This window comes from Ranitomeya imitator, chromosome 7 (assembly GCF_032444005.1).
Source record: "Ranitomeya imitator isolate aRanImi1 chromosome 7, aRanImi1.pri, whole genome shotgun sequence".
NCBI classification, from domain to species: Eukaryota; Metazoa; Chordata; class Amphibia; order Anura; family Dendrobatidae; genus Ranitomeya; species Ranitomeya imitator.
Window position 1 is genome coordinate 34,890,695 of NC_091288.1, and position 26,256 is coordinate 34,916,950.

Here is a 26,256-nt window from a genome sequence, read left to right on the forward strand (position 1 = left end):
ACCCTTAGATATGTAACAATATGTGAAATACGTACCAGGAGTCATGGGGGCGGTGCTGTAGTAGCTAAGAGTCACAGCATTCTGGTTCTTGTGAAGAAAACACCAGGAGTCATGGAGGCGGTGCTGTAGTGGATAAGAGTCACAGTGTTCTGGTTCTTATGCAGATCACACCAGGAGTCATGGGGGCGGTGCTGTAGTGGATAAGAGTCACAGTGTTCTGGTTCTTATGCAGATCACACCAGGAGTCATGGGGGCGGTGCTGTAGTGGATAAGAGTCACAGCGTTCAGGTTCTTATGCAGATCACACCAGGAGTCATGGAGGCGGTGCTGTAGTAGCTAAGAGTCACAGTGTTCTGGTTCTTATGCAGATCACACCAGGAGTCATGGAGGCGGTGCTGTAGTGGCTAAGAGTCACAGTGTTCTGGTTCTTATGCACATCACACTAGGAGTCATGAGGGCAGTACTCTAGTAGCTAGGAGTCATAGCGTTTCGGTTCTTGTGAAGAAAACACAAGGAGTCATGGGGGCGGTGCTGTAGTGGCTAAGAGTCACAGCGTTCAGGTTCTTATGCAGATCACACCAGGAGTCATGGGGGCGGTGCTGTAGTGGCTATGTGTCACAGTGTTCTGGTTCTTATGCAGATCACACTAGGAGTCATGGAGGAGGAGCTGTAATGGCTAAGAGTCACAGTGTTCTGGTTCTTATGCAGAGCTCATCAGGAGTCAAGGGGGCGGTGCTGTAGTAGCTATGTGTCACAGTGTTCTGGTTCTTATGCAGATCACACCAGGAGTCATGGAGGCAGTACTCTAGTAGCTAAGAGTCACAGCGTTCTTGTTTTTATGAAGAATACACCGGGAGTCATGGGGGCGGTACTCTAGTAGCTAAGAGTCACAGCGTTCTTGTTTTTATGAAGAATACACCGGGAGTCATGGGGGCGGTACTCTAGTAGCTAAGAGTCACAGCGTTCTGTTTTTCTATGAAGAACACACCAGGAGTCATGGGGGCAGTAGTCTAGTACTGTAGCTAAGAGTCACTGTGTTCTGGTTCTTATGCAGAGCACACCAAGAGTCATGGGGGCGGTGCTGTAGTGGCTATAAGTCACAGTGTTCCGGTTCTTATGCAGAGCGCACCAGGAGTTATGGGGGCAGTATTCTAGTAGCTAAGAGTCACAGCGTTCTGGTTCTTATGCAGAGCACACCAGGAGTCATGGAGGCAGTGCTGTAGTACCTAAGAGTCACAGTGTCTGGTTCTTATGCAGAGCACACCAGGAGTCACGGGGGCGGAGCTGAAGTAGCTAAGAGTCACAGTGTTCTGGTTCTTATGCAGAGCACACCAGGAGTCACGGGGGCGGAGCTGAAGTAGCTAAGAGTCACATTATCTGGTTCTTATCACTGGGCGGGATTTAAGAACAGCTACCGCTTAACAAAAATAAGGGACAATTAATGAAGGAGGAATAGGCACTGTAATATCCAGAACATTGTGACCCTTCACAGCTTTAGCTCCACCCCCATGACTCCTGGCATAAAACGTCTTTCTGCCAGAATGAAAATCAAATTATATTAGTGACGCTCTATGTTGGGGACAATTAACAAACCCCAATCTCACACACACTGACCTAATTGGTTACTTTCATCCTTAAGAAACCAGTGTGACACGTCAACAGTTTTAACTTCTACTCCATCATAGGATCTTCATAATGTTCTGGTCACTTAAACAACCAAATTATCTTTGGAAGCAGCCTTCTCAGCTCCTAAACACGGCTATTGGCTAGGAAGTCACACGTCACCACATATATCTGAAACCTTCAAATTGATGTACATTTTTTAAAGGGAATACTCAAAATTAACAATTACGGTAAGTATGTCCACACAATAGCCAAAACAATATACAGTATATACTTTGTAACATGACAAATAGTCCATCATACTTGACCCAAGCGACAAGTAATTAAAGTTTGAGGATAATTTTGCAAATATAAGACCAAGAGCTAAAACAACACAAATCAAAGAACACTGGGAGGATCTGAGATGTCAGTACATTGATTCTGCACCATGCAATACTTTCTTTATCCTGTGGGGGCGCTACAGGGAAGATGAACGCTTAGAGGAGCCATCACCAGGTCAAAAGTGATCACATAAAAAAAAAAAAAGAACCCAAATGCAAAGGAAGCAAAAACAAATAAAAAACAGTAAAAACTGTCCAGTTAGGATCTGGTGGAATGTCCTCGAAAATGTAATGATTCTCTCACAAATATTATAACTAGTTGTTGTGTATACCTGTAATCATCTTGCTTTGATGTCTGAAAAGCAGACGGTGCCTTCAAGGTGGATCTGTCACTAGATTTCAGAATACAGGCTACATATCTTATTAAATGGATGTGTTAGACCTGATATGGCTGGTGTACTTACTTAGAAATAAAAAAACAATGGCTCTTTAATCCCATTATTAAAATGAGCATTTGATAAGTCTTGCTATCGAGAGAGATCATGAGCCCAAATTCAGTCTCCGCTCATCCAGCCTGAGTGCCAGCCGCAGCACCTACTGAATGGTGTTATATCCCAGTAGCTGCAGGAGGAGGGAAACTGTCAATCAGGCTAGGTAGGCGGAGATTAAGTAGAAAATTCAGAAAAGGATCATGCAGCCATTTTGACATGGATTGCCAAAGTAACTACATCAGCCCCATCAGGTCCAAATATTTCTTTAATAGTATGTTCATTTTGCTATGTGAAATCTGGTAACAGAACTGCTTGAAAAAACAAAAACTGGATATAAAAATGTCGAGATGGGAAATTTCAGTTATTTTTAACATTTAACTTTCAATAGAAAATGTTAGACTGACGACGTGGAGTTTTGAATTGATCAAGATATAACATACAAGGGGTGCAAAATTAATATTTGTAGGAATTGTCCTAGTTATGTTTTAAGGAACGATGATGAATAATGACTTGAAAGTCATTTGACCTCTATCCATGCACTCCCTTTAAATCCCGTCCTATAGATGGTCCCTCGGGATGGCTTTAAACACAACATCCATTAAAGAGATCAACAGTATCCTGGAACGAGCCAACGACAGACTTATACAGATTAATCAATAGCACTCTAATTATAGATGCTAATTAACGAGATCTTGTATACTGGACTTACCATCTTTATGATAATAGGTGACTATAACTTTCCGCTCTTCTGACCCCAGCAAGGCTTGAGCTATTTGGGCAATGTCATGTTTTTTGGTCTCCGGCCCATGTAAGAAATCACAGGTGCAAGGTTTCTGCATGACGTCTGGCCTTGAGAATCCTGTCATCTCGCAGAAACCATCATTGCAGTAAATAATTGCACAGTTCTGTACCCTGGCGTTTGCAATAATGAATTTTTTATCTGTAACAAAAATATAAATTACAGTTAAAAGAAAAATAATGTTGGTGAATACAATTAAAATGTGATTTTATAACATCTTCCGTTATTTTATTTTATTTTTTCATGCCTTCTCAAGTTATTATAGAATAGGTAGAATTGTTGACTCCTCAGGGGCGGGGCTACTATGCAACCCGGGCTTTCCTCAACCTGCAGTGCTGTAGGGAGGCATAAAATACGTCCCTATAGGAGCTTTGCTTTGGTGTCACTCATTTCCAACTATGAACCACAAATGTGACATACACATGTGTTCTTCACACTTTCTCTTGGTTCAAGATATCCCAAGATGAGTGCCGAAAGATGATTTTGGTTCAAAGCTGTTCATGAGGCACCTGTTATGATCAGGTGACCTTGGAGCAGCATGAAAACTTTCACTGGAGTACGTGGTAACTATACTGACCGCAAATCCTGATCTTATCACCGCAACTAGAAGTAGCTGTGGGGTGTGCCTAACAAATCCTAGACACCTCGTCACAGCCGGAGGACTAAATACCCCTATAGATGGAAATAGGAATTCTACCTTGCCTCAGAGCAGAACCCCAAAGGATAGGCAGCCCCCACAAATATTGACTGTGAGTAGTAGAGGAAAAGACACACGCAGGCAGGAAACAGGATTTAGCAAAAGAGGCCACTCTAGCTAAAATAGGAAAGGATAGGACAGGATACTAAGCGGTCAGTATTAAAATCCTTCCAAAAATATCCACAGCAGAAAATACAAAAACTCCACCATCTAACTAAAGGTGTGGAGCGTATATCTGCAACTCCAGAGAATCCAACAAGACTGAGAAAACACTGACACAGTCTAAGCTGGACAAGAGAAAAACAAATGAATAGCACAGAATATAAGCACACAGCTTGTGTGCCACAGAAAAAGAAACAGACACTTATCTTTGCTGAATTGGCAGCTAAGCAGGAGAAGCCAGACAAAGATCCAACACTTCCCAGGAAACATTGACAACTGGCAAAGACTAATGAGTCCTGCACACCTAAATACCCCAGTCAGAATTGCAATCAGTAGATACACCTGTCCAAGACTGCAGCCCAGGGACAACTGCATTACCACCTACAACCACCGGAGGGAGCCCAAAAGCAGAATTCACAACAGGCACCACTCGTGTCTCACTTTTAGGGAAGGGCACTATCCCACTGCAGGAAAGTAGATAACATTTGACGGGTGCCTTATAGAAGCTACATACGTATTAAGTATAAAAATCATTATCCTTTATTTTGTTTATTGCTGAAAAAATCATTTTAGGACCTTCCCCAGAGGAGCTCGTCATTTAATTAATTGGCTTTAGAGACACAGACACCAGGGATAATATCACAAGAAGGCAATTATCCGGTCAGCATGTTTTTAGTCCAGATTGGTATGGAGAAACCTTTAGAAACAGGCATGCAATACACAAAGGTATCGTAAAAGGTTCTTGTAAAAGAAAAAATAAAATTACCTTAAATAAAAAGGATTATCGGCCCTTTTTCTACAATGACTAATATGGTAGCCTATGTAGGTTAACTGTCCTGTGTTTATGATCTTTAATCATATCATTTTAAGAAGGATATTGTAAGATTTTGGCCAATATTGGTCTCTTTGTCCTTTTTACATAAAATTTTAGCTTTATTTAAAAATGCATTCAAAATTGAAAAAATGGGAAAATAACCTCTGAGAATACAACTTAGAAGAAAAAAATTCAATTGTACTGTATGGAAACAATATGGTTAGAGGTTCCACCAAGATTGAATCACGTTATCCCTATTCCTGTGGATGAAAGGTAACTTCCTGATTGCTGGGGGTCCAACCTCTGGGACCCCCCCAGAGATATAGAGGATAGAGTAGAGGTTGAATATTGTGGATGTCATCCAAACCAGGGACTCAGCTGTAGATTACACTGTGTGTTTCAGTGATTTTGCCCCTCATCAGCACAGAATATGATTCTGGTTGACTGAATGAGATGTGTTAGATACAGCTCAGGGAGTGCTGGATCTGATTGAAGAGACCCAACTATGTATGGAGACTTATTCTTAAGAAATATGCAAAATGACTAATAGCAACCAAATGAGACACCCATCTGTAGATAACGCTGTGTATTGCTTTTCACCCCATTAGTCTCCATTCATTGTTTGGTCAGAGCTGGTACTCCCTGCACTGCATCTAAGACATCTCATTCAATCAACCAAAATTATACTCTGTGCTGATGAGGGGCAAAAACACTGAAACACCCTTAAAGATGGATCTCAAGTTTGACTGGTATGAGTCACTTTAAATCAATGCTCTATGGCAAAAAAAAGTCTCCATACATTATTTGAGTAGGAATAAAGGTTCCAATACACACTAAACTAATGTCGGCTGAAGCCAAAGATATCGGTGAGCTGGGCCCACGGTGTGATGTGTAGGGAGGCCTTACGACAATCTCCCCCCAAAAAAAAAACAATGTCGGGGTAGATAAGGATCAGGCATGTTCCATTTTTTTCCACTGCCGATCCTGTTATTCTTAAGGAGATAAGCCACCGCCAGGGGAGTCTGATAGCTGCTCTCTCGTAGAGAGCACAGGAGCATTCGGCAGAGAGTCGGGAGGGATAACTAGTGACCAAACCATCATTCGGTAGACAACTAGACAAAGTATATGAGACCTCAGCCTTTATTTTGCAGAGTTCAGATAAGCATCATGAAAAATGACGCGTTTCGCATCCAGAGTTCAATGAGCTACTATTGTCCGCCAAATGGATTTTAGCAGCACAAGTTGCAATTATTCAGTAATTTTCTGTGTAAATGAATGTATATAAACCATTCCGCAGTCCAGGAAAGCTGGGGTAGCAACAAACCCTATGAACGCCATGGTGGCATCTATATTGGCCATCACTTGGCTTTCTCACATCAACAGCTTTATAGCAGAGGCCAAATCATGGACTTTTTGGGGGATTTTTGTATGTGAATTAGTAATTTTATACTTTAGGAATATTAAAATTCCATTTTGCTATGATTTTCCCACTAATATTGTGAAAAGTTTTTTCTTACAGCTCATTTATGAAAACGCGTCGACTTTCCCATTGCATTTGATTACATAAAACTAATTAAATCATCTCTCTGCATTCATTTCACAATGTCACTTCTGTTAATATGAAGTAGTGAGAGAATTAGTGATTGTCACATTCGCCAGGTTGTGTTGGAATAGAATCAAGAATGGGATAAAGAGGTTTTTTTTTTTTTTTTGCTCAGTGCTAGAATGTATCAATTTCCATATGAATAATTGTAACATTCTATCACAATCAGCGGGCTTGTTCTCATTTATTCTCTATGTCAATAGATATAAATCTTTTTTTTTTGGCAAAGTCATTGTGTTCTGTGACAAAAGTAGGTAAAATATTTTTTCTCCTCTTAAATGAAATATATTCCAAAACAGAAGTGAAAAACAAAACAAAACAAACTTTGATAGACTTTCACTCACTCAATATAGAAACTTGTTTGAATTAAAGGGGTAGTGCAGAATTTTTATATTAAAGGTCTATTCTCAGGATAATTTATCAATATCAGAACATTGGTGGTCTGACACCTGGCACCGCCACCGATCAGCCGTTAGAGGGTCTATCAGCAGCTGTATGTGCACAATATATGGAGCTCTTTATACTGTCTATTGGCCGCTCTCGTGTAATGCAGCTCAGCTTCTATTCACTTCAATGGGAACAGCATTGGAAAAACTAAGAATGGCCATTACATAGTGTATAGATCTGCGGTGTCCAGCTCCATGTACTTGTAGCGTTGCGGTAACCTCCGGCAAGGTTACTACGCCCCGGCACATTATAAGAAGATGGCGGGCCTGGCTGGGTGTGTGGGCTTCCTCTATGGGGGCGCTATGCCCTTGTAGGCCGCATGCTACTGATGATTTTGGTTGAGCAGGACCAGATGTTGAACAGTTGAGGGAGACCACCAGCCAACAAAAAACAGTCTTTTACTGAACAGCAACTTGGTGGCAACTAAGTATAATAGATCACTAGTTTGCCAAAATGTCCGGTACTTAGCTCCTTTGCCTGCGGACACCTTGGAACTCCCGCCGGGGGCCCTCACTTCATTTCACATTACCTGTTCCGCCCAGGCCCATTACCTCTTTGAGTTATAAACTCAGGGCCTTACTGCTAGGCGTCCCGTCCCAGAACCCATCGCCAATGCATCCCTCCATCCTTCGGTCACTTTTCCTTCTTCTACTCCATGTAACATAGTAACATAGTAACATAGTTAGTAAGGCCGAAAAAAGACATTTGTCCATCCAGTTCAGCCTATATTCCATCATAATAAATACCCAGATCTACGTCCTTCTACAGAACCTAATTGTATGATACAATATTGTTCTGCTCCAGGAAGACATCCAGGCCTCTCTTGAACCCCTCGGCTGAGTTCGCCATCACCACCTCCTCAGGCAAGCAATTCCAGATTCTCACTGCCCTAACAGTAAAGAATCCTCTTCTATGTTGGTGGAAAAACCTTCTCTCCTCCAGACGCAAAGAATGCCCCCTTGTGCCCGTCACCTTCCTTGGTATAAACAGATCCTCAGCGAGATATTTGTATTGTCCCCTTATATACTTATACATGGTTATTAGATCGCCCCTCAGTCGTCTTTTTTCTAGACTAAATAATCCTAATTTCGCTAATCTATCTGGGTATTGTAGTTCTCCCATCCCCTTTATTAATTTTGTTGCCCTCCTTTGTACTCTCTCTAGTTCCATTATATCCTTCCTGAGCACTCGCTATCCACTCACGTCAGGGACCCCCACTTCATGCGGCGCTGCTCACTATCCAGACCATACATCTGCTTCTGGCGCACACTGGGCCTTATGTGACTTTCTGACAGGAAACGGTCTCTGTCCCCTGCACTCTGGCCGCTCCCACTCTGGGCTAGTCCCAAACATTAATATCAACTCTCCCTACTGTTGGGTGTAACACCATACTATCACCAATAACACACCTCACAATACATATTACGATACACTGCAGCAATACCTACTGTATGTCTTCAAAGGGGAATGTGGGCAGTATCTGCATCTTCTTACATACTGTCTACATTCAGCTGTTGTGGGACCTGCTACCATCTGATCGCTGGAGGTGCACATGGCTGGACCCCCAAAATCTTATAGCAATGATCTCTGTTTAGTTGTACCTGTCATTTTGGAAAAAAAATATATAATATATGCACTATTGAGTGTTTCTGATCGGTGTAGGTCTGAGCCCTGAGACCCCCACTGATCGGTCATACAACGCACTAATGACTGCTGCTCCTGAATCATCTGCACGTACAGAGAAGAGCAGTGTACCGGTTCAATAGTACGTCCATGGGTGTGCATATTCATTCTCTCAGAGCGTTGTGTACCCGCTGACGTACTATTGAGCCGGTATATGCTCTGTGTGTGTAGCCCAAGCCAGAGCTGCGGACTTTAGAGCGCTGCTTTAGGCCAGTCTCACACGTCCAGATAATTCCGGTACCGGAGGAATCGGTGCCGGAGTTATCCGTGTCCGTGTGCTCACGTGGCACATCAGTGTGGCACAAGTGCGGCAACCGTATGCCGCCCATGTGCCGCCTGAGGACCACACGGACCGTGCAGGAGAGACTGCGCTGTCCCTTGTGTGTGGTGCTGAAGTCGGCATTCATCCGCAGCAGTTTTCCATGTGGTGTACAGTACCATGTTAACCTATGGAAAACAAAAACCGCTGTGCACATGCTGCGGAAAAAAACACGCGGAAATGCAGCGGTTTATTTTCCGCAGCATGTCAATTCTTTGTGCGGAATCCGCAGTGGTTTTCCATCTGCTCCAATAGAAAACTGCAGATGGAAAACCGCAGCAGAATCCGCATTAAAAACCGCGGTAAATCCACAGTAAAAACCGCACGGTTTTTCACTGCGGATTTTGCAAATCCGCTGCGGAAATTTCCGCAATGGAATCCGCAACGTGTGCACATAGCCTAAGGATTGATGATCAATATCATAAGAGGCAAAGAGCTTTACAGGGAATCTTTCACCAGGTTTTTGGTACCCCATCTGAGAGAAGTGTGATGTAGGGAAAGAGAGCCCGATTCCTGCAATATATCACTTACTGGGCTACACTCTGCAGTTTTGGTTAAAAAAAGAGTTTTCTCTGCAGCAAATCTAGAAGTTCTCTGAATGCTGAGCTCTGTACAACCCCGCCCACACCACTGATTGGCAGCTTTCTTTAAACACTGTGCATAGGCAGAAAGCTGCCAAGAGGTGGTGGGGGCAGGGTTGAACTACATGACAGCAGGTTTGTCAGTCCTCTAGTGATAAAGCAATGAGTTAAAAAGAACTGCATTAAGCAGCTCAATAAGGGATACATAACTGGAATCAGGGTATCTGCCTCAATATCATGCTGATCTTAGATTAGGTAGCAAAACCCGGTGACAGATTCTCTTTAAGGGAATGTCCACTACTTTGTAAATTTGGCTGTACAGTGCCTTCATGTGGTACCAAAGTTGTCTAATAGGACCTGTAGTTCCTCCATGTAACTATAGGCCAAATTATGTAGGAAAATCAGAATACCTTTTACAGGAAAAACTTGGTGCTGGAGAAACGCGTTTGCTAGAAGGAAAAGTTTTATATAGTCACAGTGTATTTAATTATTAAAGGGGATGTCCAGTGAAAACAAGGTATCATCTATACAGTACAGACGAAAGGTTACTTATCGGTGGCTGTCCGACTACTGGGATTTGCAGCCTAGGTAATTTTTACTCTGATGGGGAGCACTTTTATCCCCGTTATGATAGAGCAGCAGGCAGATGCCTGACCCCCACTCCATTCATTTTTTATGGAGAAGAAGCTGAGCGCAGCCACATAAGGAATAAATAAAGTGGTGGTCAGCATGCACACTGCCGCGCCATTCTAGTGCAGATAAAAGATCCCCATTTTGCAGATTGATGCAGTCAGACCCCCCACTGATCAATAACTTATTACTTCTTGTGGATAGGTCATAATTTGCTTTTTACAAGACAACCCCTTTAAATATTTGTATTTATAATGTGGGACTTCATGCAGAACACAGGATGCACAGAACATTGGGAAAGCTAGAGGAGGATGCACAGAACATTGGGAAAGCTAGAGGAGGATGCACAGAACATTGGGAAAGCTAGAGGAGGATGCTCAGAACATGGGGAAAGCTAGAGGAGGATGCACAGAACATGGGGAAAGCTAGAGGAGGATGCACAGAACATGGGGAATGCTAGAGGAGGATGCACAGAACATTGGGAAAGCTAGAGGAGGATGCACAGAACATTGGGAAAGCTAGAGGAGGATGCACAGAACATGGGGAAAGCTAGAGGAGGATGCACAGAACATGGGGAAAGCTAGAGGAGGATGCAAAGAACATTGGGAAAGCTAGAGGAGGATGCACAGAACATGGGGAAAGCTAGAGGAGGATGCTCAGAACATGGGGAAAGCTAGAGGAGGATGCTCAGAACATGGGGATAGAGGAGGAGGTTCAGAACATGGGTAAAGCTAGAGGAGGATGCACAGAACATGGGGAAAGCTAGAGGAGGATGCACAGAACATGGGGAGAGCTAGAGGAGGATGCTCAGAACATGGGGAAAGCTAGAGGAGGATGATCAGAACATGGGGATAGAGGAGGAGGTTCAGAACATGGGTAAAGCTAGAGGAGGATGCACAGAACATGGGGAAAGCTAGAGGAGGATGCACAGAACATGGGGAAAGCTAGAGGAGGATGCTCAGAACATGGGGAAAGCTAGAGGAGGATGCTCAGAACATGGGGAAAGCTAGAGGAGGATGCACAGAACATGGGGAAAGCTAGAGGAGGATGATCAGAACATGGGGATAGAGGAGGATGCACAGAACATGGGGAAAGCTAGAGGAGGATGCTCAGAACATGGGGAAAGCCAGAGGATGCTCAGAACATGGGGAAAGCTAGAGGAGGATGATCAGAACATGGGGATAGAGGAGGATGCACAGAACATGGGGAAAGATAGAGGAGGATGCTCAGAACATGGGGAAAGATAGAGGAGGATGCACAGAACAAGGGGAAAGCTAGAGGAGGATGCACAGAACATGGGGAAAGCTAGAGGAGGATGCACAGAACATGGGGAAAGCTAGAGGAGGATGCACAGAACATGGGGAAAGCTAGAGGAGGATGCACAGAACATGGGGAAAGCTAGAGGAGGATGCACAGAACATGGGGAGAGCTAGAGGAGGATGCTCAGAACATGGGGAAAGCCAGAGGATGCTCAGAACATGGGGAAAGCTAGAGGAGGATGATCAGAACATGGGGATAGAGGAGGATGCACAGAACATTGGGAAAGATAGAGGAGGATGCTCAAAACATGGGGAAAGATAGAGGAGGACGCTCAGAACATGGGGAAAGCTAGAGGAGGATGCTCAGAACATGGGGAAAGCTAGAGGAGGATCATCAGAACATGGGGAAAGCTAGAGGAGGATGATCAGAACATGGGGAAAGATAGAGGAGGATGCACAGAACAAGGGGAAAGCTAGAGGAGGATGCACAGAACATGGGGAAAGCTAGAGGAGGATGCACAGAACATGGGGAAAGCTAGAGGAGGATGCACAGAACATGGGGAAAGCTAGAGGAGGATGCACAGAACATGGGGAAAGCTAGAGGAGGATGCACAGAACATGGGGAGAGCTAGAGGAGGATGCTCAGAACATGGGGAAAGCCAGAGGATGCTCAGAACATGGGGAAAGCTAGAGGAGGATGATCAGAACATGGGGATAGAGGAGGATGCACAGAACAAGGGGAAAGATAGAGCAGGATGCTCAAAACATGGGGAAAGATAGAGGAGGACGCTCAGAACATGGGGAAAGCTAGAGGAGGATGCTCAGAACATGGGGAAAGCTAGAGGAGGATCATCAGAACATGGGGAAAGCTAGAGGAGGATGATCAGAACATGGGGAGAGCTAGAGGGGGATGCTCAGAACATGGGGAGAGCTAGAGGGGGATGCACAGAACATGGGGAAAGATAGAGGAGGATGCTCAGAACATGGGGAGAGCTAGAGGAGGATGCACAGAACATGGGGAAAGCTAGAGGAGGATGCTCAGAACATGGGGAAAGCTAGAGCAGGATGCTCAGAACGTGGGGAAAGCTAGAGGAGGATGCTCAGAACGTAGGGAAAGCTAGAGGAGGATGCTCAGAACGTGGGGAAAGATAGAGGAGGATGCTCAGAACATGGGGAAATCTAGAGGAGGATGCACAGAACATGGAGGAGGCTAGAAAGGACACTAAAAAATGTAACTATTTTACTATATTGTGTAAGAGGTTACATACATTTTAATGCCAAAAATAACTAAAGCTGGTCATATACATGAAATGGCTGTCGGCCAACAAATGGAGCTGTCACTCCTGACTCCTCCATGCATAGTAAGGATTGGCCATTGGGTGTTGAAATAGCAATTTCCCGATCATTATTTCCATGGAGTCGGAAGCCCCCCATACACATGAGATGGTCGTCGGGTTTGGGCAATTTTCATGTAAAGTATTCGGGTCGATAATTCCTGTGCATGTGGCTTTGTGTTCACAGCTCTGTGGTGGGGTGTGACGGGACGCCGGGTGCCTACGTCCAGGCTCCACCATGTGCATGATGCCTCAGAGTCAGGGGATATTGCAGAATTGAATGCGCTGTTAGTGGAAAACTCCAGCATAATCCAAGAAATGAAACAGGAGAGGCACGCACGTTCTCCATTACACAGGACACGGGTGATGAAAAGTATCTATTTCCATGAACACATCTTGCATCCAGGACAAAGGTATTTACTGTAAACTCGCAAAATCTTGTATATTATACTGAAAAATCGGAGCGAGAAACACTTATGATAAAGCCGACTTCTCCTTATTGATTTGTATCTTAAGTCTCTAAATCAGAAAGGAGAATCCGATCTCAGCAAAATGGAGAGGAGAAATATTCCCTAATATTCCCTTAGGTGAACGCTTCCACCGTCCTGTGTCAGGACCCAGTCCTTGCTACATGTGGAATGTGTCATCCTGCGCTAACACACGGCCGGACCCTCATCTACTGGACAGAACCGGACCTTCATCTATTAGACAGAACCGGACCCTCACTACTGGACAGAACCGGAACCTCATCTACTGGACAGAATCGGACCCTCACTACTGGACAGAACCGGAACCTCATCTACTGGACAGAATCGGACCCTCACTACTGGACAGAACCGGAACCTCATCTACTGGACAGAACCAGACCCTCATCTACTGGACAGAACCGGACCCTCATCTACTGGACAGAACAGACCCTCATCTACTGGACAGAACCAGACCCTCTTCTACTGGACAGAACGGACCCTCATCTACTGGACAGAACCGGACCCTCATCTGCTGGACAGAACCGGACCCTCATCTACTGGACAGAATCGGACCCTCATCTACTAGACAGAACTGGACCCTCACTACTGGACAGAACTGGAACCTCATCTACTGGACAGAACCAGACTCTCATCTACTGGACAGAACCGGACCCTCATCTACTGGACAGAACTGGACGCTCATCTACTGGACACAACCGGACCCTCATCTACTGGACACAACCGGACCTCATCTACTGGACACAACCAGACCCTCATCTACTGGACACAACCGGACGTCATCTACTGGACACAACACAGAGAAGCCTTTAGAGCAGGGGTCCCCAACTCCAGTCCTCTAGGCCCACCAACAGGTCATGTTTTCAGGATTTCCTCTGCATTGCACAGGTGATGCAATTATTACCTGGGCAAGACTAAGGAAATCCTGAAAACATGACATGTTGGTGGGCCTTGAGGACTGGAGTTGGGGACCCCTGCTTTAGAGGACCTGCCATTTTTTTGGTGACACAGGCAACCGATTTAGAATGGATGCTGAGACACTGAGTGACTGAGAACGCGACAGAGACGGAGAGCACGAGAGAGACGGAGAGTGTGAGAGAGATGGAGAGTGTGAGAGAGACGGAGAGCTTGAGAGAGGAGACAGAGAGCGCGAGAGAGATAGAGAGCGCGAGAGAGACAGAGAGCGTGAGAGAGACGGAGAGCACGAGAGAGACAGAGTGCAAGAGAGACAGAGCGTGAGAGAGACGGAGAGTGTGAGAGAGATGGAGAGCGCGAGAGAGACAGAGAGCGCGAGAGAGATAGAGAGCACGAGAGAGACAGAGAGCGCGAGAGAGACAGAGAGCGTGAGAGAGATGGAGAGTGTGAGAGACGGAGCGCACGAGAGAGACAGAGAGCGCGAGAGAGACAGAGAGCGTGAGAGAGACGGAGAGCGCGAGAGAGACGGAGAGCACAAGAGAGACAGAGAGCGCGAGAGAGATGGAGAGTGTGAGAGACGGAGCGCACGAGAGAGACGGAGAGCGCGAGAGAGACGGAGAGCACGAGAGAGACAGAGAGCGCGAGAGAGATGGAGAGTGTGAGAGACGGAGCGCACGAGAGAGACAGAGAGCGCGAGAGAGACAGAGAGCGTGAGAGAGACGGAGAGCGCGAGAGAGACGGAGAGCACGAGAGAGACAGAGAGCGCGAGAGAGACAGAGAGCGTGAGAGACACAGAGAGCGTGAGAGAGACGGAGAGCACGAGGGAGACGGAGAGTGTGAGAGAGACGGAGAGCGTGAGAGAGACGGAGAGCACGAGGGAGACGGAGAGTGTGAGAGAGACGGAGAGCGTGAGAGAGATGGAGAGTGCGAGAGAGACAGAAAGCGTGAGAGACACAGAGAGCGTGAGAGAGACGGAGAGCGCGAGAGAGACGGAGAGCGCGAGAGAGACGGAGAGTGTGAGAGAGACGGAGAGCGCGAGAGAGACGGAGAGTGTGAGAGAGACGGAGAGCGCGAGAGAGACGGAGAGCACGAGAGAGACAGAGAGCGCGAGAGAGACGGAGAGTGTGAGAGAGACGGAGAGTGTGAGAGAGACGGAGAGCGCGAGAGAGACGGAGAGTGTGAGAGAGACGGAGAGCGTGAGAGAGATGGAGAGTGCGAGAGAGACAGAAAGCGTGAGAGACACAGAGAGCGTGAGAGAGACGGAGAGCGCGAGAAAGACGGAGAGCACGAGAGAGACGGAGAGTGTGAGAGAGACGGAGAGCGCGAGAGAGACGGAGAGCACGAGAGAGACGGAGAGTGTGAGAGAGACGGAGAGCGCGAGAGAGACGGAGAGCACGAGAGAGACAGAGAGCGCGAGAGAGACAGAGAGCGTGAGAGACACAGAGAGCGTGAGAGAGACGGAGAGCGCGAGAGAGACGGAGAGTGCGAGAGAGACTAAGAGCGTGAGAGAGACGGAGAACGCAAGAGAGATGGAGAGCGTGAGAGACACGGAGAGTGCGAGAGAGACTAAGAGCATGAGAGAGATGAAGAACGCGAGAGAGACGGAGAACGCAAAAGAGATGCAGAATGCGAGAGAGACAGAGAACGTGAGAGAGACTAATAGCGTGAGAGAGACAGGGAACACAAGAGAGACAGAGAGCGCGAGAGAGACTAAGAGCGTGAGAGAGACAGGGAACACGAGAGAGACAGAGAGCGCGAGAGAGACTAAGAGCGTGAGAGAGACAGGGAACACGAGAGAGACAGAGAGCGCGAGAGAGACTAAGAGCGTGAGAGAGACAGGGAACACGAGAGAGACAGAGAGCGCGAGAGAGACTAAGAGCGTGAGAGAGACAGGGAACACGAGAGAGACTAAGAGCGTGAGAGAGACTAAGAGCGTGAGAGAGACAGGGAACACGAGAGAGACAGAGAGCGCGAGAGAGACTAAGAGCGTGAGAGAGACAGGGAACACGAGAGAGACTAAGAGCGTGAGAGACAGAGAATGCAAGAGAGACAGAGAACGTGAGAGAGACGGAGAACGCGCGAGAGACGGAGAACGCGAGAGAGACAGATGCAGATTGAGAGACAGACCAAGACACATCTAGAGACACAGACAGAATGAGAGAGTGAAAGAGACAGACACATAGGGATAGAGAGTTATCCAATATTTACCAAAGAAAGTGTGGACCTTGAAAAAGGTTCAGTTGAACCGAAACGTCGCCATGCTAGTTGGGCTGAATAAAGTCCACACTTTCTTTTGTAAATATTGGAGTGCTGCCTGTTGCTTTTTCTTTTTTATCTATCTCTCTATCCCTTGCAAAAAAAATTGGATGTTTTGCTGGGGAAACCCTGCACCCGCCATTCATTCTATGTTGTGCTGTTCCATTTTTTTCTAGATAGATAGATTTCTGTACGATCATTCCTTTTGGAGGACTGTGATTGCAGGACCACCTGTACGCTGAGAACCAGTGGATGGGGGTCCCGACTACTGAATGCAGCACACGGACCCTATGATGGCATACCGTGTTGTGCTCATACAGACTTCTGATATAAACCTCCGTGTCCCGTGTCCTGGAGGAGAATCCCCTATTACAGGATGAGGCTTCCACAGCACATAGATCTGTCCGCCATACACGGGTCTCCTGCGTCCATAGGACACTGTATATTTTATACCCCGGCTCCCAGTGAAATCTCTGCAATCTGCCATTTAACAGCTGTGATTAATGACTTTACAAGCTTCCGGTGTCACTAGGACAGTGTTATCAGGGCAGGTTTGTGCAGGCTCTGTGGCTTTGGATTATGACACTACATGTTATATTTCCATTTCTGGGGAGTGACCAGAATGAAAAAAGCACAGTAAGGACTGACACCGAGAAGGAATACAGTGTCAGACTCCATCACTGCTGCTATCAATGCTGAGCTGAAGCTAGTAGCAAGGGGTACACGGCATGTCTACAGGGGTATTCATACTGTATGATGAATATGCAGCACAGTATGATCATAGATTTGGGGAACTTGGTGTAATTTGGTCGACTCTGGAGTCCTTCGCTCAGGAACAGTGCAGAACCTTGATCTATATCTTTGTTGATAATAAAGAAAGAAAGACTTCCAAACATGGGGCAGCATTCCAAAGTAAGATGAGGAAAAAATGGATTTTAATTAGCCCAGGGCTAGCGTGGGTTAATTAATATAATGTTTTAAGCATTCGACTTTGGAGTGCTTCCCCAATTTTTTGGAGGATTATTTTTTATATGTAATCGTTTTTTTGGGTGATAATCTTGGTGGTTTTACAACCATTTTTGTATGAGAAAACACTAATCACTTTTTTTTATTTCATAGAGACATAGACAGACTTTTAGACATGGAATACACTTTCCAATTTTTGCTCTTGTTATAAAGAAGTGCTGCCTCTTATTATTTATCCAGAAAGAGATGGATGGATAGATAGATAGATAGATAGATAGATAGATAGATAGATAGATAGATAGATAGATAGATATGTGATGATAGATAATAGTTAGATAGCTAGATAGATAGATGACAGATAGATGACAGATAGATATGTGATAGAGGGATAATAGATAGATAATAGATAGATAGATGACAGATAAAAAATAGATAGATAGATAGATAATAGATAGATAATAGATAGATGATAGATAGATGATAGATAGATAGATAGATATAGATAACAGATAGATAGATAGATAGATAGATAGATAGATAGATAGATGCTCAATCAGTGATGGTTTGGGGAGCCATGTCATCTGCTGGTGTAGGTCCACTGTGTTTTATCAAGACCAAAGTCAGCGCAGCCGTCTACCAGGAAATTTTAGAGAACTTCATGATTCCCACTGCCGACAAGCTTTTTGGAGATGGAAATTTCATTCTCCAGCAGGACTTGGCACCTGTCCACACTGGCAAATGTGCCAATACCTGGTTTACAAACAACAGTATCACTGTTACATAGTTACATAGTTATTAAGGTTGAAGGAAGACTATAAGTCCATCTAGTTCAACCCATAGCCTAACCTAACATGCCCTAACATGTTGATCAAGAGGAAGGCAAGAAAAAACCATGTGGCAAAGAGTAAGCTCCACATTGGGGAAAAAAATTCCTTCCCGACTCCACATACGGCAATCAGACTAGTTCCCTGGATCAACGTCCTATCAAGGAATCTAGTGTATATACCCTGTAACATTATACTTTTCCAGAAAGGTATCCAGTCCACTCTTAAATTTAAGTAATGAATCACTCATTACAACATCATACGGCAGAGAGTTCCATAGTCTCACTGCTCTTACAGTAAAGAATCCGCGTCTGTTATTATGCTTAAACCTTTTTTCCTCCAAACGCAGAGGATGCCCCCTTGTCCCTGTTTCAGGTCTATGATTAAAAAGATCATCAGAAAGGTCTTTGTACTGTCCCCTCATATATTTATACATTAACATAAGATCACCTCTTAGTCTTCGTTTTTCCAAACTAAATAGCCCCAACAGTGTAATAACCTATCTTGGTATTGCAGACCCAGATAGGTTATTACACTTGGGGCTATTTAGTTTACTGTGCTTGATTGGCAGCAAACTCGCTTGGCCTTAATCCCATGGAGAATCTATGGGATACTGTCAAGAGGAAGATGAGAGACTCCAGACCCAACAATGCAGACGAGCTGAAGGCTGCTATCAAAGCAACCTGGGCTTCTATAACCCCTCAGCAATGCCATAGGCTGATCGCCTCCATGCCGCATTGATGCAGTACTGATGCCAAAGGAGCCCAACAAGGTACTGAGTGCATTTACTGAACATACATTTCAGTAGGCCAACATGTCAGATTTTAAGATAATTTTTCAAGCTTGTGTTATAAAGTTTTTCAATTTACTGAGATAATGACTTTTGGGTTTTGGGTTTTCATTGGCTGTAAGCCATAATCATCAACATTAACAGAAATAAACACGTGAAATAGATCACTCTGTGTGTAATGACTCTATATAATATAGGAGATTCACTTTTTGTATTGTAGAACTGAAATAAATTAAGCTTTTGATGATATTCTAATTTTGTGAGAAGCAGCTGTAGATAGATAAATAGATAGATAATAGATAGTATATAAATTGATCGATACATAGAGAGAGTATATAGCTAGATGTACAGATAGTATATAGATACTATACTAATACTGTACATTATCCTACATTAGGTTCTCTCCCTCTATCGATACATTTTATACTATTCCCTGATTGTCCAATCATCCAGAATGTTTGATAATTGTCTGCTGCCTGCAGATAACTTGGCTGTATATGAGAAAGTTATTATTGGGGGACTAGTTAAGGCCGGGTTCACATTTGCGTTCAGGAGGGGTGCGGAGGGCTGCGCACTTCCTCCCTTCTTCCTCCGCCTACTTCTGTATGCGTCCTGCCTTTCCCTGCGTATCTATCTTTAACATTGGGTACGTAGGGACATGCGTTGTATGCGGATACATTCGCATGTGCCGATTTGACGTGTGCTGCGACCACACGGAAATGCAAATATAAGCAGCCATCCGCAGCCCTCCTGAAAGCAAATGTGAACCTAGCGTAAGTGACCATTGTATGCAATGTTGTCTTTATTTGAGACTATTTTATTAAGCACGTTGCATGATGTTTGTTGAATCTTTACATATAAAAGTTCTTTGTTTTTGGTCCACTTCACTTCACTTCACTCACAGGCGTAGAACTGTGACCTCCTATCTCCGCCCTTCCCCCGACTCTTTAAAAAGTCCTAATTCCTAATCTGTCTTGTAGCACAATCACTTAGGGTACCGTCACACAGTGCAATTTTCATCGCTACAACGGTACGATCCGTGACGCTCCAGCATCGTAACAATATCGCTCCAGCGTCGTAGACTGCTGTCACACTTTGCAATCTACGACGCTGGAGCGATAATTTCATGACGTATGTGCGATGTAGAAGCCGTTGGTTACTATGCGCACATCGTATACGATATCGTGCACACCTTTGTTACACCATGCGATCATGCCGCCACAGCGGGACAGTAGACGACGAAAGAAAGTTTCAAACGATCTGCTACGACGTACGATTCTCAGCGGGGTCCCTGATCGCAGGAGCGTGTCAGACACTGCGATATCGTAACTATATCGCTCGAACGTCACGAATCGTGCCGTCGTAGCGATCAAAATTGCACTGTGTGACGGTACCCTTAGCTAACATCCCCACTTTAGCATTGAAAAGCGTCAAAGAGCAAAAAGTTGCAGATCTTTGAGCAAAAATGGCATTAGGCAAAATCGATAACTTTTTGGAGTTATTCAAAATTGTAGTTGTGTTTGTTTTCCTTCACTTCTTATAAATTCCAGTAAATGGCAACATAAAATATCAGCATCTGCGCAGCAACAAAAATAATCTACGAAATTAATGAGCCATTTATAATTACTGGAAGCCTAATTAATATAAAATGCCCTAAGACTGTGCTGAGTCTGCAGTTCTGAGCTCGCACGGAAGTCGCTGCTGTCACCAATACCCGAGTGTTTACATGGTCTTTAGGGAAATGTACGTTAACACATTGTAACGCACACCTCTGCGAGGCTCCTGCATCGTGTATGATGTGCATTGCACTTTAATGACCTACACATCGACCTTGTGCTGCACGCCGCCCGAATTCTAATCATCCTCTTTGAAGGCATCCAATTATTCCCGGACTTTTTTTTTTTGTGTAGTTTCCAACTAGAAAAGGCAACTTCTGCTTATATTTATGGACTATCTCTAAGGCCAGTCTCACACGTCCAGATAATTCCGGTACCGAAAAAATCGGTATCGGAATTATTCGTGTCCATGTGCTCACGTGGTACATCAGTGTGGCACACATGCGGCATCCGTGTGCCGCCCGTGTGCCGACTCGGTACCACACGCACCGTGCAGGAGACACCGCTACAGTTAAGTGCTGTCCCCTGCATCTGGTGCTGAAGCCGCCATTCATTTCTTTTCTCCAGCATCATTCGCTGGAGAGAAGATATGAAATATCTTTTTTTTTTTTTTTGGGGGGGGGGTGTTTAAAATAAAGATCCCTGTCTCCAACCCCCTCCCGCCCCCTGTGCACCTCCCCCCCCCCCCGCTGTTAATAAAATACTTACCCTGCTCCCTCGCTGGCGCTGCTTCCTGTCCTCGCCGCAGCTTCTCCTGTATGAGCGGTCACGTGGTGCCGCCGATTACAGTAATGAATATGCGGCTCCACCCCTATGGGAGGTGGAGCTGCATATTCATTACTGTAAATGAGCGGTACCATGTGACCGCATACAGGAGAAGATGCGGCTAGAACAGGAAGCAGCGACAGCCAACGAGGGAGCTTGGTGAGTATTTTCAGAACAGCGGGGGGGGGGGGGGGAGGGGGCGCACAGGGGGAGGGAGGGCGGGGGCACATAGATCTTTATTTTAAACACTATTATTCATATCTTCTCTGCAGCAAACACTGCTGCAGGGAAGATATGAATCGCGGCTTCAGCACCAGTGGGGGAAACAGCCCTTACTGTAGCGCTGTCTCCTGCACAGCACACGGACTGCACACGGACAACATCCGTGTGCGGTACGTGTTTTACACAGACCCATTGACTTTAATGGGTCCGTGTAATACGTGCGCTCCCACGAACACTGACATGTCTCCGTGTTTGGCACACGGAGACACGGTCCGCAAAAAATCAATGACATCTGCACAGATGCATTGATTTTTATGTGTCTGTGTGTCAGTGTCTCCGGTACGTGAGGAAACTGTCACCTCACGTACCGGAGACACTGACGTGTGAAACCGGCCTTAGGCCATGTTCACATGTTCAGTATTTGGTCAGTATTTTACATCAGTATTTGTAAGCCAAAACCAGGAGTGGAACAATTAGAGGAAAAGTATAATAGAAACACGTCATCACTTCTGTATTGATCACCCTCTCCTGGTTTTGGCTTACAAATACTGATGTAAAATACTGACCAAATACTGCGAGTGTGAATGTGGCATTAGGCTAGGACTACACGGCCGCTTCGATAATGCTATATCAAGTCATAAGACCAATCCATGTGTGACGCCGGCAAGTCCTGTGTGTTTTCACTTATTTGCAACAAACGGATTTCCATGCGATCAAAGCTGCATGTGACCTGCGACCAAAAAACTCAACAGGTTGGGATTTTTACGCAACTGTTGTGTCATTCTGCCTGCCCCAGCGAGGCCACATCCACAGTCATTCATGTCCGTGCTGCCGGACCAAAGTCTCCGTGTGTCCTCAGCCTCATACACGGACGGAGCACGTTCTACTGTCCTAATGGTGAACTCTGCCACTCAACAAATTCAGCTCCAAGGAATAAAAGCTCAGCTCTGCTATTACTGGAAATATTTACTATTTATTCATATTATCATTGTTTCTTTCTCCTGTTTTAGGTAAATAAATATATCTGTCATATTTAGTGTGCAATGTTCAATATACAGATTATATATTACAGGATGGGAAACTCCGGGACTTTGGAAATGACCAGAAGTAAATCTGTCACACGCATGATTGCATAACACAGACAGCAGCGATGTAATGTACCAAAGCTGAGCACGTGAGGGGTATACAGGAGAGCGAGAGAAGATAGACAGATAGAAGATAGGTAATAGATGATATATAGATAATAGATCAATAGATATGAGATAAATGGATAATAGATGATATATAGATAATAGACAATAGAAAGAAGATAGATAGATAGATAGATAGATAGATAGATAGATAGATAGATAGATAATAGATAGATAATAGATAGATAGATAATAGATAGATGCATAAAATGTAATACCCAGGCATATACCATATATGAGCATGACAGACTTTTAATACAAACAAGTTGACAATATACAAGTATACAAATACACAAGTATTGTATATATATATATATATATATATATATATCTCAAACAATCAAGCCCAATATATGCGTACATATGAAATATAACACTGAATAAATATATATATATACACTGGTATATTGAAAATGATTAAGTCTACAATACATGTATATAAGAAATAAGAGATATAGACAGTAAATATATACTGGACTTGAGATTATGCATGTGTATATGTATATGTATATATATATATATATATATATATATATATGTATATATATATATATAAATATATATATATCTCACAAGTTCCACAGTAAGCACGCATGCAGTGCCAGTGAGACATTGTGTCCTGAGGTGTCATTATAAAGTTACCAGCACACTACATCTCCTATAAGTGACCGCACTCCCATTATATATATATATATATATATATATATATACACACATACACAGACACATATACAGTATATATGTATATATACATGGGTAATATGTGTATATATATATATATATATATATATGGGTAATATATGTGTATATATATGGGTAATGTGCCATATAGCGCTGCTGCCCTGCGGTGCACGGTCCTATATATACATGGGTAATATGTGTGTGTGTATATATATATATATATATATATATATATATATATATATATATATGGGTAATGTGCCATACAGCTCTGCCGCCCTGCGGTGCACGGTCCTATGGTAACAGTCCGCCTGGTATTGTGCCCATATAATGCCCATGGAGTCACACAGCAGCCTGTAGTCCGTATATATATATATATATATATATATATATATATATATATATATATATATATATACATATATGTATATATATGGGTATGGTTGGAGCACGGTCCTATGGTAACAGTCCGCCTGGTAGTGTGCCCACATAATGCCCATGGAGTCACACAGCAGCCTGGAGTCCGTATATATATATATATATATATATATATATATATATATATACATATATATATATATATATGTATATATATATATATATATATATATATGGGTATGGTTGGTGCACGGTCCTATGGTAACAGTCCGCCTGGTAGTGTGCCCACATAATGCCCATGGAGTCACACAGCAGCCTGGAGTCCGTATATATATATATATATATATATATATGGGTATGGTTGGTGCACGGTCCTATGGTAACAGTCCGCCTGGTAGTGTGCCCATATAATGCCCATGGAGTCACACAGCAGCCTGGAGTCCGTATATATATATATATATATATATATATATATATATATATATATGGGTATGGTCGGTGCACAGTCCTATGGTAACAGTCCGCCTGGTATTGTGGCCATATAATGCCCATGGAGTCACACAGCAGCCTGGAGTCCGTATATATATATATATATATATATATATATGGGTATGGTTGGTGCACGGTCCTATGGTAACAGTCCGCCTGGTAGTGTGCCCATATAATGCCCATGGAGTCACACAGCAGCCTGGAGTCCGTATATATATATATATACATATATATATATATATATATATATATATATATATATGGGTATGGTTGGTGCACGGTCCTATGGTAACAGTCCGCCTGGTAGTGCGCCCATATAATGCCCATGGAGTCACACAGCAGCCTGGAGTCCGTATATATATATATATATATATATACATATATATATATATATATATATATATATGGGTATGGTTGGTGCACGGTCCTGTGGTAACAGTCCGCCTGGTAGTGTGCCCATATAATGCCCATGGAGTCACACAGCAGCCTGGAGTCCGTATATATATATATATATATATATATATATATATATATATATGGGTATGGTTGGTGCACGGTCCTATGGTAACAGTCCGCCTGGTAGTGCGCCCATATAATGCCCATGGAGTCACACAGCAGCCTGGAGTCCGTATATATATATATATATATATATATATATATATATATGGGTATGGTTGGTGCACGGTCCTATGGTAACAGTCCGCCTGGTAGTGTGCCCATATAATGCCCATGGAGTCACACAGCAGCCTGGAGTCCGTATATATATATATATATATATATATATATATATATATGGGTATGGTTGGTGCACGGTCCTATGGTAACAGTCCGCCTGGTAGTGTGCCCATATAATGCCCATGGAGTCACACAGCAGCCTGGAGTCCGTATATATATATATATATATATATATATATATATATATATATGGGTATGGTTGGTGCACGGTCCTATGGTAACAGTCCGCCTGGTAGTGTGCCCATATAATGCCCATGGAGTCACACAGCAGCATGGAGTCCGTATATATATATATATATATATATATATATATATATATACATATATATATATATATATATATATATATGGGTATGGTTGGTGCACGGTCCTGTGGTAACAGTCCGCCTGGTAGTGTGCCCATATAATGCCCATGGAGTCACACAGCAGCCTGGAGTCCGCACATGATGCACATGGATGACATACTCACTCTGTCCTTCAAATTTCCTGATAATGGTCCCCAGGAAGGTGTTCTGTGGGGCCACATGTCCTCTCCTCACAGGCATTTTCGGAGGTGAGTGGGCTTCGGTTCCCCGAGTGTGCACACTGCCGTCCCCGGAGCTGTCACTGGATCATGTGAAGCATCTCCTCTTCTTCCTCACACAGCATTGTGCTCTGAACAATGGAGCCCAGGGATGCTGCTGCTGCTGCACACGGGGGTCCTGGAGTGCCCGAGCACACATGCAGGTGCCGGAGCCAGCCCCCTCCCCCTGAAGCAGGGACTGTGAGGGTCTCTGTGCTTCCCCTCCTCACCTCCAGCCTCAGGCACAGCTAGCGATGTTATGAGGAGGAGGAGGAGGAGGAGGCAGGCCCAGCGCAGGCTCTATAGGAGGCTCCATGGCTGCCTTATTGCAGCAGCCCCCTCCCCTGATGGGAGCCCCCTGTGTGCAGCTGGCACATGTCATTCTCAGCCCGGGGAGCTGTCATGAGGAAAATGCCTTGTACAGGCACCATGGCTTAACTATGTGCATGCCACTGCTGTAATGTCACCGACCTGGCATGTATGGCAGGCTGGCATCAGAGAAGTGCGAAAAGTTACCAGAAATGTCACAGTTAAAGATGTTCTGCAGCAGTAGCCATAATGTTAATCCTATCTATTTACATGGCACTAACATATACCGCAGCGTTTTCAATTTCACAGGT

General features: G+C 44.3%; 1 protein-coding gene across 3 annotated transcripts in view; it reads right to left on the reverse strand.

The window, feature by feature from the left end:
* The window catches only part of KCNH7 (potassium voltage-gated channel subfamily H member 7), a 406,313-nt gene extending 380,431 nt beyond the window's left edge, over positions 1-25,882 (reverse strand). For 2 of the 3 annotated variants that reach the window (XM_069733057.1, XM_069733055.1), the window contains exons 1-2: positions 25,544-25,880; positions 3,144-3,374 (exon numbers count right to left, since the gene is read on the reverse strand). In XM_069733057.1, coding sequence (XP_069589158.1) covers positions 3,144-3,374; positions 25,544-25,619 — 307 coding nt within the window. In that variant the 5' untranslated portion in view covers positions 25,620-25,880. Of the gene's footprint in view, positions 1-3,143; positions 3,375-25,543 lie in introns of all 3 variants that reach the window. The other variant, XM_069733056.1, reaches the window with a different exon arrangement.
* Positions 25,883-26,256: the final 374 nt, after the last annotated feature.